Genomic DNA, 18,145 nt, shown 5'->3' with positions numbered 1-18,145 from the left:
ATACCCAGAGGACTCTGGGCAGTTCAAAGAAAAGATCAACATAAAAACCACAATATATATAATCAAAATAAAAACAACAACCCAATAACACCCCCCCAAAAAAAAGAACTGCAACATGAGAACCTGACATTAGGTCAGATAAGCTGCATTTAGTATTTAGGTCCAAAATTTTCTATGTCAGAAATAGCCCTAAAAAGGAAAGCCAGGATAGCCCAGAGTTTGGAGCATTTCTTAAAAGAATTACTGTAATACAGTAGTGCAATACATGACTTTCTTCTGAAGTCAAGAGTGAAAAGTAATATGTTGACTGGCAAAATTAAATAAACCATACACTTAACAGTGCTTTGTTTATTAAAATATTTAACATGTATTTTTGCCTGCCCGCATTCATAAAGAGATGAATATATCACCAGAACATTATTTCAGAAGGGGTATTTAAAAGGTGCTGGAGAAAGTTATATAATTATTTGCACTGGATGGGACTAAAATAGGAAGATACTCTTTAAACTGGTTCTTTTGATACTACAGTGGTACCTTGGGTTAAGTACTTAATTTGTTCCGGAGGCCCGTTCTTAACCTGAAACTGTTCTTAACCTGAAGCACCACTTTAGCTAATGGAGCCTCCCGCTGCTGCCACACCACCAGAGCACAATTTCTGTTCTCATCCTGAAGCAAAGTTCTTAACCTGAGGTACTATTTCTGGGTTAGTGGAATCTGTAACCTGAAGCATATGTAACCCAAGGTACCACTGTACTGGATATGGGCATTATAACAGGCTGGAAGGAAGCTCCATTAATTTCAGCAGGACTTGCTTCTGAGTCGGTGAGGTTAGTTTGTGCTGTTAATAAGGCCTAAGTCGCACTGAACTCTGCAGAACAGACTTCTGAGTAATATACTTAGGCTAGCAGTATAAAATAGGGTTGTGTTTAGATGATTCACTCCTACTTCTGTCTTTTCTGGAAACTGGGTTAAATGTGCTGTCATATTGCCCTCTAGTGGCACACTGCTATAACAAAAATGGATTCAACTTGTGTTATGGTGATGAAGAGCAATGGTCAGTCTTATCATCAGGCAGAGTGCAGTGGCCCCGCAGAAAAAGGCAGCAAGTTGATTCTTGAATTTGTGGTTATTGTGTTGTTACTGACAGGGAATGAAATATATCCATAGACATGGCATTTTCTGCCTCTAATACCAAAATAACTTGGGTGTTAATGTTAGAATTCCTGCTCCATGATTGCACTCATGGGATTTTTGTCTATCACATGACGGTGTATGTTTTGACTCCACAGAGTGGGAAGTGACGGAGGCATGATGTTTGTGTTACTGTGTTCCGTGAAGTGGGACTATTGTCCTTTGTTCATTTTTCTCTTTGCTGTCTGATGCTAGAGAGAGAGGGAGCCATGTTGCAGTGCTCCGTGTGTATTTATATGTAAATAAAGTAGATTAGCCAAAATGCTGAGTTGCTGAGTTCTGTTATGCAAGCTGTGAAGACTCTGTTGATCCCTAAGTGTGCCGGTGTCTGTTGGCATCAGTCGCTGTGATGTTTAGGCAGAAGAAAGCTTTTGAAGCTCCCGAACGATCGACCAGGAGGGAGAGAACATGCCAGTTGGGCATGTGTCTTTGCCAGGGTCCCACTCGAGAGTAGGACAAGCTCTTGACTTGGGGGAGGGGAGAGAGACTATTTGCCACTACTCAGCAAAATGTACTTCATCAGTTCTTACAACCACTGTGCAACATCATTATGATTTCACCTAAATTGCAGGTGGGCAGAGTGGGTTGAAGGCAGCAGTCAACCAAAGGCTAGCTGTGAAGTTGCTGAGCTAAGAACCAGGTACTGCCAGGCTCATAGGCTCACATTCTTTCCCAATCACAAAAGTATTCCAGTGGTTGTTGCATACCAGATTTGCACTTAACACTAACGCACCTTCTCCAGATGTATCAGTTTGGCTGGCACTGTACTTAGTTTGCCTCTGGGCATATTAAGATGGTGCATGGCTAGGGTCTTACAACTATTGCACATGCAGCACACCCATGTGCCCTGTAAGCAAATAAAAATAACAACTATTTGGTTGTTGTTGTTTTTAAAGTGGAAGTGATGGAAATCCAGAACCTGCTGGGGGGGAGGGAGACCAAACTGCTCATTTGCATGGAAAACCCACCAAATCTCAACTATCTTCATCAAGCCTTTGTGAACTGCGTTAAGATGATACTGGTATTTTATGGAGCCCTTCTAGAGCTGAAAAAAGGTTCTGCTTTTTAATAAATGTGCAATCATAGTTATAAATTATTATTATTATTATTATTATTATTATTATTACTATTACTATTGTTGCTGGTCGCAATGTTTCATTGTTGTGTAGCAGCTTTTTAAATCTTCGGGTTTTGTATCTTAAAAATAAATAACCATGCCTGAGCAGGAACCGAATCATTGATCTTTCATGACCCCAATGCAGCTGTGTGGGGCTGCCCTGAGAACGGATTCTGAATCGCCTCCCTGTCATGCATCGTACCAGACTGACAGATTAGCACAACCTGTAACTTCCGTTTCTGATGAGAGCACTTATGAATTCTGTTTGGGGTGGTGGTGGTGTTTGTTAAAAAAAATGAATTGAAGAACACTCTTAACACTCACGTCTGAACTTGATAATTGTTTTATTGCTGCTGTCATAATTATTGTTGACACTCATTATCCAAAGGTACAAAACAAGGAGAGTACAGAAGTTAGTCCATCTTTTCTCCCTCAAGGAAGCTGTGAGCTATTGAAGCCTGGAAAAATAGAGGGGAAAAGATGATGAAATATGTAAAGTTTGCCAAGGAACCTGGTTTTTTTTGTAAGGGGGGGGTGAAAAATAGAGAAGGGGGGCAACCTTCTGTAAAGCTCTGGGCTGAGCATTCCTAGCTCAGCATTGGTATTTTATTTATTTACTTGGGAAACACATGCCACTTGATTACAATCATTTCTAAGCAGGAATGATTCAAACATACATTCAATGGTATGTTTAGCCTGGTAAAGAGGAGAGTGAGAGGAAATATGATAGCCATCTTCAAATATCTAAAGCAGGGGTCAGCAAACTTACCACGCCTCGGGCCGGTGTCTCCAGCGCTGATTGCGTGGTGGGCCGGAGGGCGGGGGAGCGCGTGCCCATACGCATGCGCACATGCTATTTCCGGCGCACTTCCAGGTCGGAGGAGCACCAGAAATAGATTGTGCACATGTGCACGGGCCTCCTCCGACCCGGATGTGCACCGGAAATAACGCTTGCGCATGGGCACAAGCTATTTCCAGTGCTCCTCCGACCCAGAAGTGGGCAGCCGCACAGCGCAGCACCAGTAAGAGCGGGCAGTGGGGGTTGCCGCGGGGCAGATAAACAAGTCCATTGGGCCTTATCCGGCCTGCGGACCTTAGTTTGGGGACCCCTGATCTAAAGGGCTGTCAAATGGAGGATGGTGCAAGCTTGTTTTCTCCTGCTCCGAAGGGCAGGACCCGAACCAACGGCTTCAAGTTACAAGTAAGGAGAGTCCAACTAAACACCACAAGAACTTTCTGACAGCAAAAGCAGCTTGACAGTAGAACAGACTCCCACGAGAGGTGATGGACTCACCTGCCTTGGAGGTTTTTAAGCAGAGGTTGGATTATGATCTAGCTGAAATTCTAGTTGCACTAGACCATGGGTAGGCAAACTAAGGCCTGGGGGCCAGATCTAGCCCAATCGCCTTCTCAATCTGGCCCGCGGACGGTCTGGGAATCAGCATGTTTTTACATGAGTAGAATGTGTCTTTTTATTTAAAATGCATCTCTGGGTTATTTGTGGGGCACAGGAATTCGTTCATTTCCCCCCAAAAAAATATAGTCCGGCCCCCCACAAGGTCTGAGGGACAGTGGACTGGCCCCCTGCTGAAAAAGTTTGCTGACCCCTGCACTAGATGGCCCTTGGGGGACGCTCCCAACTTTACAGTCTTATGATCCATCTTGTGTGGTTTTGTCTATACTGCCTGGCAGTGGCTTGTCAGAGTTTCAGGAAGGGGTCCTTCTCCTAGCCCTACCTGGAGATACTGGGGATTTGATCCTGCATACTCTTACTGCTGAGCTATGGCCTTTGTAAGCAGTGTATGAGAAACTCAATGCAATGGGGGGGGGGTAGTTACAGCTATAGAATCATAATTCAGTTATAATGCCTGCTGAAGTTCAAGAAGGATGGGGTTGTCTGTCTGTCCTCACCTGGAAGGGAGCTCTATAAAACTGATCCCACAATACTGAACTCAACCGCTCCTACTAAATACAAGATGTGCTTCTGAGCCATGGGGGAATATTTAGCAAGCTTTATATACTGCTTAATCCCCAAAACCCACAAAGCACCTCTCTAAGCAGCGTACACAAAAGAACATAAAATATTCCAAGATAATAGCAGTGGAAACAGACACTGCAAACAGGTAAGCACAATAAAATGACCCAAATATAGATTAAAATTTACAGTTTTACAAACAAGCGCACATACTAAAATGACGTGTCTGGGGAGGTGTGCCTAAAGTGAAATGGTTTCAGCTTCAGAAACTACAACAAAGGCATGGGGAATTGCAGCACGTAACTAAAAGATGGATTTCTCACAAGTGTGGATCAAACATTCTGCGGCATTTGTAAAAATGCCAGTTCCGTAGACTGAAGTGGCCAAGCGGGTATATATGGGGTAAGAAAACTGGTCCAAAGCTGTAGCAACGTTTATTTACTAATCATAACACTGCCATCTCTTATCCAAAAGAACCTGAATTCTCACAGGCATCTGGTCGGCCACTGTGAGAACAGAATGCTGGGCTGGATCCTGTTCCCTGTTTAGGGAAGCTTTTAATGTTTAATAGACTATTGTATTTTAATATTCTGTTGGAAGCCGCCCAGAGTGGCTGGGGTATAAATTATGATGATGATGATGATGATGATCCAGCAAGCTTTTCTTACGTAATTATGTAAATGAAACCGTTTTTATAGATCCCAAATTTCCCTTGGATCAACCTTCTGTGGCTACTTCGTATTCACTGTTAACATTTGCCACCCACTGATTCTGTAGTAGCAGTCAACAGCAGATAAGGAGCAGCGATCAGTATTTGGGAGTTTCTGACATATAGCCATCAACACCGGACCTTGCAGATGACCTGCTGCTTCTCTGGCACCCATAAAATACTGTTGCCCAAACCACCACACGGGTTGTCTGTGGAGTCCCAACTCTTCCTTGCCTTTGGAAGGGAAAGGGAAGAGAAGGAAAGGGAGAGGAAGCGATTCACTCACATTGGCCTGCAGAGGTCAGCAGAAATCAGCCATGCCAGATGTTCTTGCCTCCGGACGTCCTTCCAGTCATCTGAACCTTTTGGCAGAGCCAGGCTAGAAGAAAGAGACTGTGAAGTAGACATTTGCTGCCACAGGGATCCCAGAGATTGAGATGGCAGGAGCAGGGGGCGGGGAGCAAAGTTGCAAAAGAGTCCTAGTTGGTGTGGAGGGGGCGTTGGAGGAAAATCCCAGGTGCCCAGTTGCCTAGGCAACTAAAAATTTGATGCTGGTAGCTAGGAATTGGAAACAGCTTTCTTAATGCAGTCCTTGTAATAGACCTCCATAGGAATTTCATGCCTGACAGCAATTCCCATCTATATATAATGCAGAAGGCGTGTTGGAATGAGAAAAAGTTGGGTAGACATAAGCAGGTTGGCATCAGTCTGCAGGCGCCATTTTCTAAAATGGCCACGAGACATTTTCCCGGAGCAGCTGTTTATAGTCATACAATTTCTGTCAAAAGATATTTTAAAAAACACCAGCGGTACCTAGAACTCCACATAAACTAAGCATTATGTAGAAAATATTTGTTGGCAGGAACGCTCTCCTTAAGTTTCCTTGCATATTTTGCTGGCATTTTAAGATTGTTTTGCTTCTGAGCTCTTTAGTTTTATATCTACCCTAGCTTTCTAAATGCTGCTATTTTACCATTTTATTGTAATGTAGCGGCTTATTGTACACCACATTGAGATTCTTGAATGAAAGGTGATATAAAAATATTTTAATACATCTTTGGCTTTGGCCATTTCTTTTTTTAAAAAATGGGAAGGTATCTTATTTTTATTATATCAAAGTAAAGGCTAACAGTTTCCATCTGATCTCAAAATTACTTTATTACGATATCTAAAAGGCGAGGTAGTACTGGCGCAGTTTTAAAAAGTTATGAATAAAACTGTCAATTTTTATTTTTCTACCAGTTTCTTCTTTTTCCCAGTGTTAAATTCAGTTGTCCACATTTCTACTTAAAAAAAAAATCCTCACAATAAGTTGTACATTTTAGTGCATATTTCTCATAGTAAACATATTTTTGAATGCAGTTTTGACTAATAGATGCATTTTTTCAAGCGATTTCCCCTAATATAATGCACTTTTTCATGTTACTTTTACCAATATATGCATTTTTTATGAACAGTTACCACTAATATGTTTTTGCACACATTGGTTTGTTGCATTGCAAAATTCAGAGAATTGCACATTTCAAAGAGTAGCTGCTTCTGTTTTTGTATTGGTTTGAGAAATGCAAATTAGAGGGCTTCTCATTCAACTTCAGTCAAAATCAAATTTCTCTGCCACCCCTAGTTACAACTGATCATTATTTTATTATGTATAGTAAATGTTTGCAAGCATCACTTTTTCAACAGATTTTAGATTAATTGAACTATAATCATACCTGGCTTTTAACACCTGAGGTGTATATTTTTAGGACCAACTTATAACTTATTTTTGTAAGTTGTTTTAATGTTATAAGCCACCTTGGGACCTTAGGGTGCAGGGTGGATAAATAGTAGTAGCAATATAATCTGGAGGAGGAAAAGGAGATCTGATTTACTTTGCAGCTGAAATACTTATTCTATGCTGAAACAGGATCTTTTGCAGACCAAACAAGTTGTTGAGCTCACCTCTGTTTCCCCATATTTTGCAGAATGCATTTGATGAAGTCCATTGCCTCCTGAGATCCAGCTTCAATGCCTTGATTCCTTGCTGTGGGTTCAGTATCTCTCCTGGATGGGTCAATTCTGTTACTGGGGAAACATACACAAAAGGCATCTCCCTGGGAATCTGAGATCCTGAGGAGTGCTATAATGCTTCAGCTCTGTTAAGACCATTTCATCTGCCCCCTGTTTCTCCCCCCACAAACACATTGCTTTTCTTTTATCCCAAGGTATGCCAACAAACCTTGGACGCGGGTGGCGCTGTGGGTTAAACCACAGAGCCTAGGGCTTGCCGATCAGAAGGTTGGCGGTTCGAATCCCCGCGACGGGGTTGCTCAGTCCCTGCTCCTGCCAACCTAGCAGTTTGAAAGCACGTCAAAGTGCAAGTAGATAAATAGGTACCGCTCCGGCGGGAAGGTAAACGGCGTTTCCGTGCGCTGCTCTGGTTCGCCAGAAGCGGCTTAGTCATGCTGGCCACATGACCCGGAAGCTGGCCACATGACCCGGAAGTACACCAGCTCCCTCGGCCAATAAAGCGAGATGAGCGCCGCAACCCCAGAGTCGGTCACGACTGGACCTAATGGTCAGGAGTCCCTTTACCTTTACCTTTTATGCCAACAAAGGTGGTCAGAAGTTCCCTGACTACCTAGGTATAACTCAAGAGCAAATAAAAAGCCTGATAAAGGGGAAAAAAGGTATTCAAGTCAGGCTTCCTCAACCGCATCCAAACTGATCAGCCCCATTAGAATTATGGTACTTTAAGACTGGTCCATGTTTGAGAATGCTAGCCCATGGAGTGGAACAAGGCAATATCCTGGACAAGAAATAAGTGTTCCCTTCTCACCTGCGTTCCTCCCTTCCTACTCAGCGTTCCAAACATCAGTTTGACCCAGTGCTTTCCCTAAAATCCTGGATGAACCACCTGTGCTATAGACTTACTCAATCATGCTCTCTCGCCTGTTCAAGAGCCACTCCACAAAGTTCTTCTTCATCATGCTGTCCAAAGTTCGACTGTAATCGCTTGCTAATGTCCCCTCTGAATACCGTCTCTGCAGAAACCTGGAGTTCTTTGTGTTTTCTCTAAGAGCAAAACAGAAACACATAGGGAAAATCCTCATCTCTCGTTTCGAACAGCACTCTAGCTAAAGGATGGGGAATTCCTTTCGGCTCATATCCCATTGTGGATAACTCTCTGCGGACTATGTGTGAAAGGGGACGGTTGAAATTTGCTGCCAAATGCAAGCCGCACAGCTGATTGGGAGCAAGCCGCCCTGCTTTCGGAGAATTCAGATTCTATCAGGAGCATTGATCAGAAAGTCGCAGGTGGATTTGACTCTGGTAGCATTGCTTGCATTTGTCATCAAATGTAAATGGCACCAATTGCAAGCCACAGGTGCAAAGGCACAACCAATAAGGCTCTATAAGGTTCCTGATTGCTCCTTTGCAACTGCAGCTTAATCTGTGGCTGGTTGGAAATTAGGACAAATTAGGAATATTGGTGGGCCTAATTTAGTCTGTGGACCGGAAGCTGCTTTAGCATAAGGAAACACTTTAGCTTAGCAAGATGCTCAGTTCAGATACAGTGATACCTCAGTTTACATACGCTTCAGGTTGCAGACGCTTCAGGTTACAGACTCTGCAAACTCAGAAATAGTACCTCGGGTTAAGAACTTTGTTTCAGGATGAGAACAGAAATTGTGCTCCGGCGGCATGGCGGTAGCGGGAGGCCCCATTAGCTAAAGTGGTGCTTCAGGTTAAGAACAGTATCAGGTTAAGAATAGACCTCTGGAATGAATTACAGTGGTACCTCTGGTTACGTACTTAATTCGTTCTGGAGGTCTGTTCTTAACCTGAAGCACCACTTTAGCTAATGGGGCCTCCTGCTGCCACCGTGCCGCCGGAGCACGATTTCTGTTCTCATCCTGAAGCAAAGTTCTTAACCTGAGGTACTATTTCTGGGTTAGCAGAGTCTGTAACCTGAAGCGTATGTAACCTGAAGTGTATGTAACCCGAGGTACCACTGTAAGTTCTTAACCCGAGGTACCACTGTACATGTTTCTCCTCATCCTTGGGAGAACCACGGATAGTTAAATTTCAATCCACACATTTAGCCTAAAAAGTGCAGATCAGGTCAGTTCAGAACTCACAAGGACTGACTACCTCAGGTATCCCTGTTCATACACTTACCTTGAGTCATTTTCTTCCATCAGCACAAAGCTGACAGAGACCAAAAGGAGGAAGAGAACTTTGAAGGACATCATGTTTGAAGCTTGAGTTCTGTGATTTAAAAACAATACATGGTTGTCAGATGGGACGGGAGGAGGGGAGGGATTCCTCTGAACTGGCACTGAAAGGATTTATTTGATGGCTGTGCTTTAGTGATTGGGGGGGGTATCAAATGTTAGTCGTACTCTGAGTAGACACACTGATTTCAGTGTATCTGCTCTGAGTATGACTAATTTTGAGGCCACTTGCGGATGAACACCCCTCCTGATTTGTTTTCAGGGATATTAGACAAAGTGGCTATTTAAAGAGGAATCATTCTGATATGTTTGTGGGGAGGTTAGATGATGTTGCTATCCCACAAGTTCCACTGCATTTCCCCATCACTTTACTTTCAGCAGAAAACCTGAACTTTTTGGGGAAGTGCGTTTGTTGCAGAAGAACTCCCAATCAATTACTGTATAGTGGTGCGATCTGGATTGTGATTCAATCCCACCCCGAAATAATGGTAGCTTACAAAGGTTAACACATTCTTCTTCCGGCCTACTACTTTTCAGCTTCCAGATCACCCCCTCCAGGTTACAGTTATAGTTACTTCATTATTATTTTAATTTTTATTAATTTTATTAATTTTTATTAATTTAAAATATTTATAATCCGCACTTCACCCAAAGGTCCCATGGTGGTCATATACATAATTCAAACCAAAAAAATACACAGTAAGATTAAACAGTGATTAACAGAAAATACGCAGTCCACTTACAAATAAAACTGGCAGAAGTGATGGGAAATTGGTGTGTTAAGTACCTAAGCTCCTATGCAGTTGAAATAAATTTTAAAGGAGACTTACCTTTTGGATCTGTCAAAGCTGTTGTTGAGGAGCAGAGAGAATATGGCATCCAACAGGAGCCTGGAGAATTCCTTATATATACCCAAGGGTGTGACAAAGCAAAGCCATTTCCTCGAAGCAAAACAGGATGCCCTGCACCTAATCAAACCAGATTAAAAGCTACTCTGCGTTTGTTGACCTTTGGAGCAGGAAAATGCCCTTTTAAAGCATGTTTGCATTCATGGCAATTAAACTTTTGCTGTGTTGCTAAAATGAAGATCCGGTGCATTTTCTATAATTAAAGCCATTAAGCATCCAAATTTCCCTAAGACCATTCCTCTGTTAATTAACAGTCCAAAGTAGGCAATGTCCATGCAAGTTCCCTTCCCTGCCTCCCTTGTTGGCTACTTTTAGGGCTGCCACCTTTTCAGCCAACAAATGATGGACAACCCACCAGTGGCAGACCTACATTTGGGGGCCCCTGAAGCTTAAACTGTTATGGGGCCCCCTTCCCAACCAGCAAACGAGGTCTGGGTAACCACTGTTAACCCCTTCAGCGGGGTTGTTCCACAACAGATCACCACATTAAAAAAAAAAAAAACCACAACCCTCCCCCCACATTTCAGATTTTGATTAAAATTGCTGTACTGGATTATCTCACATGTTAAAGTCACTGGTATGAATCAAATATTTCCTGTGCTTTCTAGTTTTCAAATTATGTGGGGGATGAAAATTAGGGAAATGTTATAAACATGCATGAATAAGGTTGCTTATGGGGCATCGGTACTAACTTGCCCCCCAGCCACATGATGTGTCATGTGACGCATCCCATGATACTGCCTGGCATGAGTGGGCAGGGGCAGGACACACAGAGGGTGATATTTGTCTTTGCCCATTCCAGCTTCCACCCAGCTCCTGGGCTCCCCAGTGAAGGGATGAGCTAAGGCAACATTGGGTTTGGGGTGACCTTTTGACCCCCAGGTTTTCTGTATCAACTACAGTGATACCTCAGGTTAAAAACTTAATTCGTTCTGGAGGTCCGTTCTTAACCTGAAACTGTTCTTAACCTGAGGTACCACTTTAGCTAATGGGGCCTCCTGCCGCCACACGATTTCTGTTCTCATCCTGAAGCAAAGTTCTTAACCTGAGGTACTATTTCTGGGTTAGCAGAGTCTGTAACCTGAAGCGTATGTAACATGAGGTACCACTGTACAGTAGTAACTCAGTTTAAGAACAGTCCTGTTTACGAACAATTTGGTTTACGAACTCCACAAAACTGGAAGTAGTGTCCCGGTTTGTGAACTGTACCTCGGTCTAAGAACGGAATCTGAAAGGTGGAAGGGCAACGGCAGCAGGAGGCCTCATATGGGAAAGCACGCCTTGATTTAAGAACGGTTTCAGTTTAAGAATGGACTTCAGGAATGGATTAAGTTCGTAAACCGAGGTACCACTGTAGTCTGTTTGTGGAGCCCTGCAAAACGTGGGGGGTTCGCTGCAAAGAAACTGCAAAACTTTGGCACCAGTTTTGAGGGGATCCCAGATTTTGGGGTTCATAGATAATGAAGCCCCAAGAATCGCTACACAGTGTGGATGGTTTAATTTTTCATCGAAACAGAAGTAACAGGTCACCTAGTCAAATAGAAAGAACAGCTACATAGAACATTTCTGCCTCAGAGTAGTGGGACAGATTAGCTAAACTGTCAAGAATTTTGCTGCCACAGAGTCCTGTGAGGGAACCCCAATTTCTCCTAGGAAAACAGCAGAGATGGAAACACAACAGAATGCTGACATTTCACGATGACAGAAAAGGATATACAGGAGGCTGGATCATTCAGAAGAACCGCCCAAGATCGCCCCATTTCCCCCCACTTTTAGGTTGTCAGTGTACAGTGGTACCTCGGGTTAAGTACTTAATTCGTTCTGGAGGTCCGTTCTTAACCTGAAACTGTTCTTAACCTGAAGCACCACTTTAGCTAATGGGGCCTCCTGCTGCTGCTGCGTGATTTCTGTTCTCATCCTGAAGCAAAGTTCTTAACCTGAAGCACTATTTCTGGGTTAGCGGAGTGTGTAACCTGAAACGTATGTAACCTGAAGTGTATGTAACTCGAGGTACCACTATATTTCAATTTTTATTTTTGTAAATGCAGAACAGGAAGGTAGATCATGCTGAAATCATATCAAACATCAGTATTCCATAGTGGCAGGAAGATGCTAGAAATTGAACCTAGGCTCTTTTGTGTTCAACACACACGCTCCACCGTTGAGCTGTGGCCATTCCTCTGCATGCGCCTTTTGGCAATGGCTTCCTATCATCATAAGCATGACCACATGCCATGACAACATCTGGCTTTCATCGTTTCTGACACCAATGGCCATGCTGGATGGGAATGATGGGAGCTGAAATCCAGAAACATCTGGATGGACATTCACCGGCTGCCCCATCCCTATAGTAGAAGTTAAAACTCCAACTGGTGAGAGAATGGACCTGTGACCAATGCATGTGCCTAAACTCTAAGGGATCACACAGCATGCAGCCTGCCATTTTACCTACTCCTGCTTCAGAGCTGCACTTTGAACTATTGGTACCCCACTGCAGAGTAAAGGGATGCGGGTGGCGCTGTAATCTAAACCACTGAGCCTCTTGGGCTTGCCATTTGGAAGGTTGGCGGTTCGAATCCCCGTGATGGAGTGAGCTCCCATTGCTCTGTCCCAGCTCCTGCCAACCTAGCAATTTGAAAGCATGCCAGTGCAAGTAGATAAATAGGTACCACTCCGGCGGGAAGGTAAACGGTGTTTCCATGCACTCTGGCTTCCATCACGGTGTCTCGTTGTGCCAGAAGTGGTTTAGTCATGCTGGCCACATGTTCCAGAAAGCTGTCTGTGGACAAACACCAGCTCCCTTGGCCTGAAAGTCATAGTCACCTTTGACTGGACTTAACCGTCCAGGGGTTCTTTACCTTTACCTATCCGACTGTAGGACCACAATCTTTTCCTGAGGTGTTTGGAGAGTAAACGAATGCCCAGCGCATAAGGCCCAGATGACGCTGGAATGATGCCATGATGTGAAACGGTAGCAATGTGGTAGTCGGTTAATGGGAACTGTTTAGCCCAATGACTTTATGGCCTGCGTTCCAGGCACTGCACCTCAGGCCAAGCCAGATATCATATCGTGTTTCCGCAAAGTGCTACTGCTTGTGCATTTGCTTCTCCTTCATTAAGTGCTACTGCAAGACGGGGAGTTAATAGCATGAAATAAATATCTAGCCATATTACAGACCTGCTGCCGTGAGCAAGCGTTTGCCCTTTCATCCTATCACCTGGGAGGTGGGGTGTGTGTGTGTATGTGGATTTGCTTTGGGAAACACAATATTGCTCTAAAAACATCTTATCGTGCCCTTTTAATATAATGCCTGGGGGAAGGAAGCCACACTGGCAACCGTGAAGTGTTTGGCTATACACCCGTCTAAATGCTCCTATAACTATTATTATTATTATTCCATTTCCCCCGCCCCTTGGCTCTGTTGGAGGAGGGAATGTTGATGGATCATCACAGGAACATAGGAATAAGCTTTCAACCAAGGCCATGTTCACATCATACATTTAAAGCACTATGATGGCACTTTAATCAGCCAGGGCTTCCTTCAAAGAATTCTGGGAAGCTTCCTTTGTTTAAAAAGTTGAGAGTTATTAGGAGACCCCTGTTTCCCTCACAGATCTGCAACTGGCAGAGTGGTTCAATGGTCAATCCCTCTTCCCAGGGAACTCTGGTGTTCTTCCCAAGTTTTCTGCTTAGCCAGCATTCTGCGGCTGTGTGCTGAACATGATCAGTCTTTACTGGGCTATTTCTGGAGTTCCTGCAAACTTGGGGTTGGTTCCAGCAAGCCTGCTGAAGCCTTCCTCCTATGCATCGGAGGTGCTACAATATTTTGGCCACCTGAGCAGTACTGCTCCCTGGATTTCTGGAGGTGGAGACTGTGGAGGCAGATCACTAGGGGAAGGTAGGGCAAAGCCCTATCATTATTCTTTCACACCCTAAGATCCAAAGCTAGACTACAGCTGCCACCTTCATACATTTCCTCTCATTCAAAAACTCCCAGGTGGCTTTTCCATCTCTTTCTCTTGGTGTAAGCAGAACTGGGGGGGATCACAGCGTGGTGCTGTGGTCTAAACCACTGAGCCTCTTGGGCTTGCCAATAGGAAGGGTGGCAGTTTGAATCCGAGCGACGGTGATGAGCTCCTGTTGATCTGTCCCAGCTCCTGCCAACCTAGCAGTTCAAAAGCAAGCCTGTGCAAGTAGATAAATAGGTACCACTGCGGCAGGGCAGCCTCCGTTTTGTTTTGTTTTTAAAAATTAAACAATTTGGATTGTCATATTTCCTTCCCTCTTGAGAAGTGGGCTCGTTTGCTCAGCTGAGGGTTTTTTCCAAAGGGCAGATTGAAAACCTGAGGTATGGGGACAAATATGGGGAAATGACCAATTGCTGACATTTCTGAAGCACCAGGAACTAGCAGGGAGTATATTGTGGGACAAGGGTGGTGCTGTGGTCTAAACCACTGACCCTCTCTTGGGCTTGCAAATCAGAAGATCGGCAGATCAAATCCCCGTGATTCTAGCAGTTTGAAAGCACGCCAGTGCAAGTAGATAAATAGGTACCACCGTGGCAGGAAGGTAAACGGTGTTTCCATGCACTCATGATGGCTTCCATCATGGTGTTCTGTTGCGCCAGAAGTGGTTTAGCCATGCTGGCCACATGAGTCAGAAAACTGTCTGTGGCCAAACACAGGCTCCCTCGGCCTAAAGCAAGATGAGCGCTGCAACCCCATAGTCAGCTTTGACTGGACTTAACCGTCCAGGGGTCCTTTCCCTTTTTTGCCTAATTCTGACACCTAGAAGTGGACATATCTAGGGGTTGGTTAGGCTGGCCCCCGCAAAGGATGCAGTCCCAGGGAGGCGCAAAAATTGTCCCTCTTCACCCTTGTCTCAGAGTGCCTGATGGTGGAGGAGAGGAGGAAGGGCAGAGGAGACGCAACCTCAGTGGCAGCGGAGGAAGTCACTGGTGGAGTGCGAAAAGAGACAAAAAGCAATTTTTTGAGTTTCTGGTCCATGGTCTCTCCCAGCTTTAGAGGCTGTGATGCAGCTCCTTGCCAAGAGTGCAAGGAAGCCAGCCTAGGGTACACCTCTGCCTAGACATTCTAGGTATCCAACTTTTCTCCTCAGTGGTTGGGTCTGAAATATTTGATGCTTGTGTTTGAGAATAACTTTTAAGTGCCCACTCTATATTTGCAAGGGACGCGGGTGGCGCTGTGGGTTAAACCACAGAGCCTATGACTTGCCGATCAGAAGGTCGGCAGTCCGAATCCCCGTGACGGGGTGAGCTCCTGTTGCTCGGTCCCTGCTCCTGCCAACCTAGCAGTTCGAAGTACAAGTAGATAAATAGGTACCACTCCGGCGGGAAGGTAAACGGCGTTTCCATGCACTGCTCTGGTTGACCAGAAGCGGCTTAGTCATGCTGGCCACATGACCCGGAAGCTGTAGGCCGGCTCCCTCGGCCAATAAATTGAGATGAGCACCGCAACCCCAGAGTCGGCCATGACTGGACCTAATGGTCAGGGGTCCCTTTACCTTTACCTATATTTGCAAGGGAGGAGGATGGGGAGAATACCAGAAAAAGTCACCTCTGCCTCCTAACTGCTCACCACCATACAAGCTCCAACATTTACCAGCCACCACTGAGCAGAGGGAATGATGAGATATTTTATTCTTCAGCTTGACTTTTTCTTTTTTAAAGAGTTCTTAGCTCTGGCTAAGTCTCCAAAATGTCTGCGCCCGACAGTTCTTTCTCCAAAGTTATTATGTGTTCTTTTCTGAAACAACTGATAAAACCAAACTTTTAAAGTAGGGGGGGTCTTGATCTTTTAGATCAATTAACCAGGTCAATTAACCCGATGCAGGGTAGGTTTGCGGAGAGGCTAGATTAATTGTGCAAATTAATGGAAAACGTTGAAGAGGAAAATGCTCTGTGGGTGGGAGTGTTCTGAAGAGCAGTATGGGGGGGGGGAAAATTGTGATAAAAGAGGATGTTTTAGAGCTAACTGCCAAATTACAAGCTTAATTAGAGCCATATGCCATTCCTAGAGAGTTCAGAAAAATGTGTGGGAGATTGCAGTCCAATACAACTAGCAAGCATAGGGTTATTTTGTGCATGAAGGGAATAAAGGACCAGAGAGTTGTACGTATTGCTACATATACTCCGCTAGGTCACGTCCACTCTCCTCTGGAGAGGAAGGAAGTGAAGTCTTTCTACTTCCTTTCTCCATCTCTCTGTGCATCATGTAACGAAGAAAGGCATGTGTAAGCTTGCTCCTGAGTTTACAGCACGTGTTTGGAAATGTATTCTGTATTTGCGACCCAACAGTGTTCTGCCTGTGTTTCTCCTTGAAGCTGCATGGAACAACACATGTATCAGACCTATTAATCTGTAAGGAAAGCATTTTAAACTGTGTGGTCTGTTCCTTTCAATAGGGGTAGAAAGCTGGGAGCATTGTAAAAGGTATAAAAAGGTCTAGCAACATATATTCAGGCATCTGAAGGCAGTCCTGTTTAGGGAAGTTTTTAAGGTCTGATGTTTTATTTTAGTATTCTGTTAAAAATGTTGTTGTTGTTGTTTTCCTAATGTTCTATTGCTGTTCAACATTTTTTGAGTTTAATAATCTGCTACTGACGCTCTCTGTATGCAAGCCCCACATTTTGAATCCAGACGTTTATTTCTGTTGCTCACCTGCACACGTGGATCCATAGGGATACATAATTCCCCACTAAATGAAACTCTTAAACATTTGAGAAAATTTAAATGACGGAATTTTAAACAGAAATATTTACCCTAGATACAATTGGCCCCCTTATCTGAGTATCAGAAGACTAACAGTGTAAGATGTTGTTGTTTTTAATTGGGGGGGGGGGATTTTGTATTTTTATGTTGTGAATCACACTGTGATGATCAGATGAAGAGCAGTATACAAATGTAATTAATGATGATGATGATGATGATGATGATGATGATGATGATGATGATGAAATTACGGATCTATCAAACTAACCAGTCCCAGGTTAATTGACAGCACTGCAGAACATCCCAGGTCCCACCTCTGGTATCTTCAGGTAGGGATGGGAAAGACACCTGTCTGAAACTCTAGAGAGATGCTATTGGTCTTAGAGAGATGCTGCCAGTCAGTGCAGGTGCTACTAAGCTTAGATTGTCCAATGGTCTAATTCTGTATAACACAGCTTCTTATGATCCAAGGAGTGAGGAACCTGTGGCTCTCCACATCCTAGGAACTTAGGAACCTGCCTTATACTGAGCCAGACCCTTGGCCCATATGCCTTGATAATGTCTACCCTGACTGGCAGTGGCTTTCTAGGGTTTTAGACAGAGTTTTCTTCCAGTCCTGCCTGGAGATGACAGGGATTGAACCTGGGACCTTTTGCATGCAAAGCAGATGTTCTACCACTGAGCTATGACCCTTCTGCAAATGTTGAACTTAAATGCAGCTCCTGTTATCCTGGGATTCTGGCTGCGACCGATGGGAGTTCGAGTCGAGCATCAGGATTCCCCATCCCTGGACAATTTAGTTGACAAATAACCTGGATTTCCAAAAAAGGAATAACTCAGGGAAATCAAACAATGTTGGGACAAGAGGATTGGCAACTGATTAGCGTGCTGAAAGCAGACAGTAAGGAATGGTCATTTATTTATTTTACAACAGAGGGAAGGAAGCAGCGGGGCGTTCCAGAGATCAGTATTTCTGAATGGTGCTAGACAACATATTCATATATCTAGACAGTGATAGAAACACACAATATATAAGCTTGTTGCTAATGGCTCCTTAAACCAAGGTTACAATCACAAAAATGGAACATTTAGTTGCTGTGATTGATTCTCAGTTAAACATCTGGCTAGTTCGGATGACAACCATGAGGTAGGTTAAGAACTCTGAGAACTTAAAGAAAAGTCACTTGATCCAATACAAATATATTGGCCTATTCTGACCTCTCTTTCTTAATGATGGCACAGACTATTTAAAATGTGGCTGATAGTCAGGTGCAAAATGCCTGGCGCCTGCCTA

General features: G+C 44.0%; 1 protein-coding gene across 2 annotated transcripts in view; it reads right to left on the bottom strand.

Annotated features, from left to right (window-relative positions):
• Window positions 1-2,645: 2,645 nt before the first annotated feature.
• GIP (gastric inhibitory polypeptide) overlaps window positions 2,646-18,145 on the bottom strand; it is a gene marked incomplete at its 3' end in the record, with an annotated part of 28,167 nt that continues 12,667 nt past the window's right edge. Inside the window, exons 1-6 of one of the 2 annotated variants that reach the window (XM_081166914.1) lie at window positions 10,043-10,143; window positions 9,157-9,246; window positions 7,909-8,049; window positions 6,937-7,059; window positions 5,279-5,371; window positions 2,646-2,766 (exon numbers count right to left, since the gene is read on the bottom strand). In XM_081166914.1, the coding sequence (XP_081023040.1) occupies window positions 2,757-2,766; window positions 5,279-5,371; window positions 6,937-7,059; window positions 7,909-8,049; window positions 9,157-9,230 (441 nt within the window). In that variant the 5' untranslated portion in view covers window positions 9,231-9,246; window positions 10,043-10,143. Of the gene's footprint in view, window positions 2,767-5,274; window positions 5,372-6,936; window positions 7,060-7,908; window positions 8,050-9,156; window positions 9,247-10,042; window positions 10,181-18,145 lie in introns of those variants that run through there. The other variant, XM_081166915.1, reaches the window with a different exon arrangement.

The sequence above is a fragment of the Podarcis bocagei genome (assembly GCF_964188305.1).
Source record: "Podarcis bocagei genome assembly, chromosome: 13".
Taxonomy (NCBI): domain Eukaryota; kingdom Metazoa; phylum Chordata; class Lepidosauria; order Squamata; family Lacertidae; genus Podarcis; species Podarcis bocagei.
This window is presented reverse-complemented; position numbering and strand designations above follow the sequence as displayed.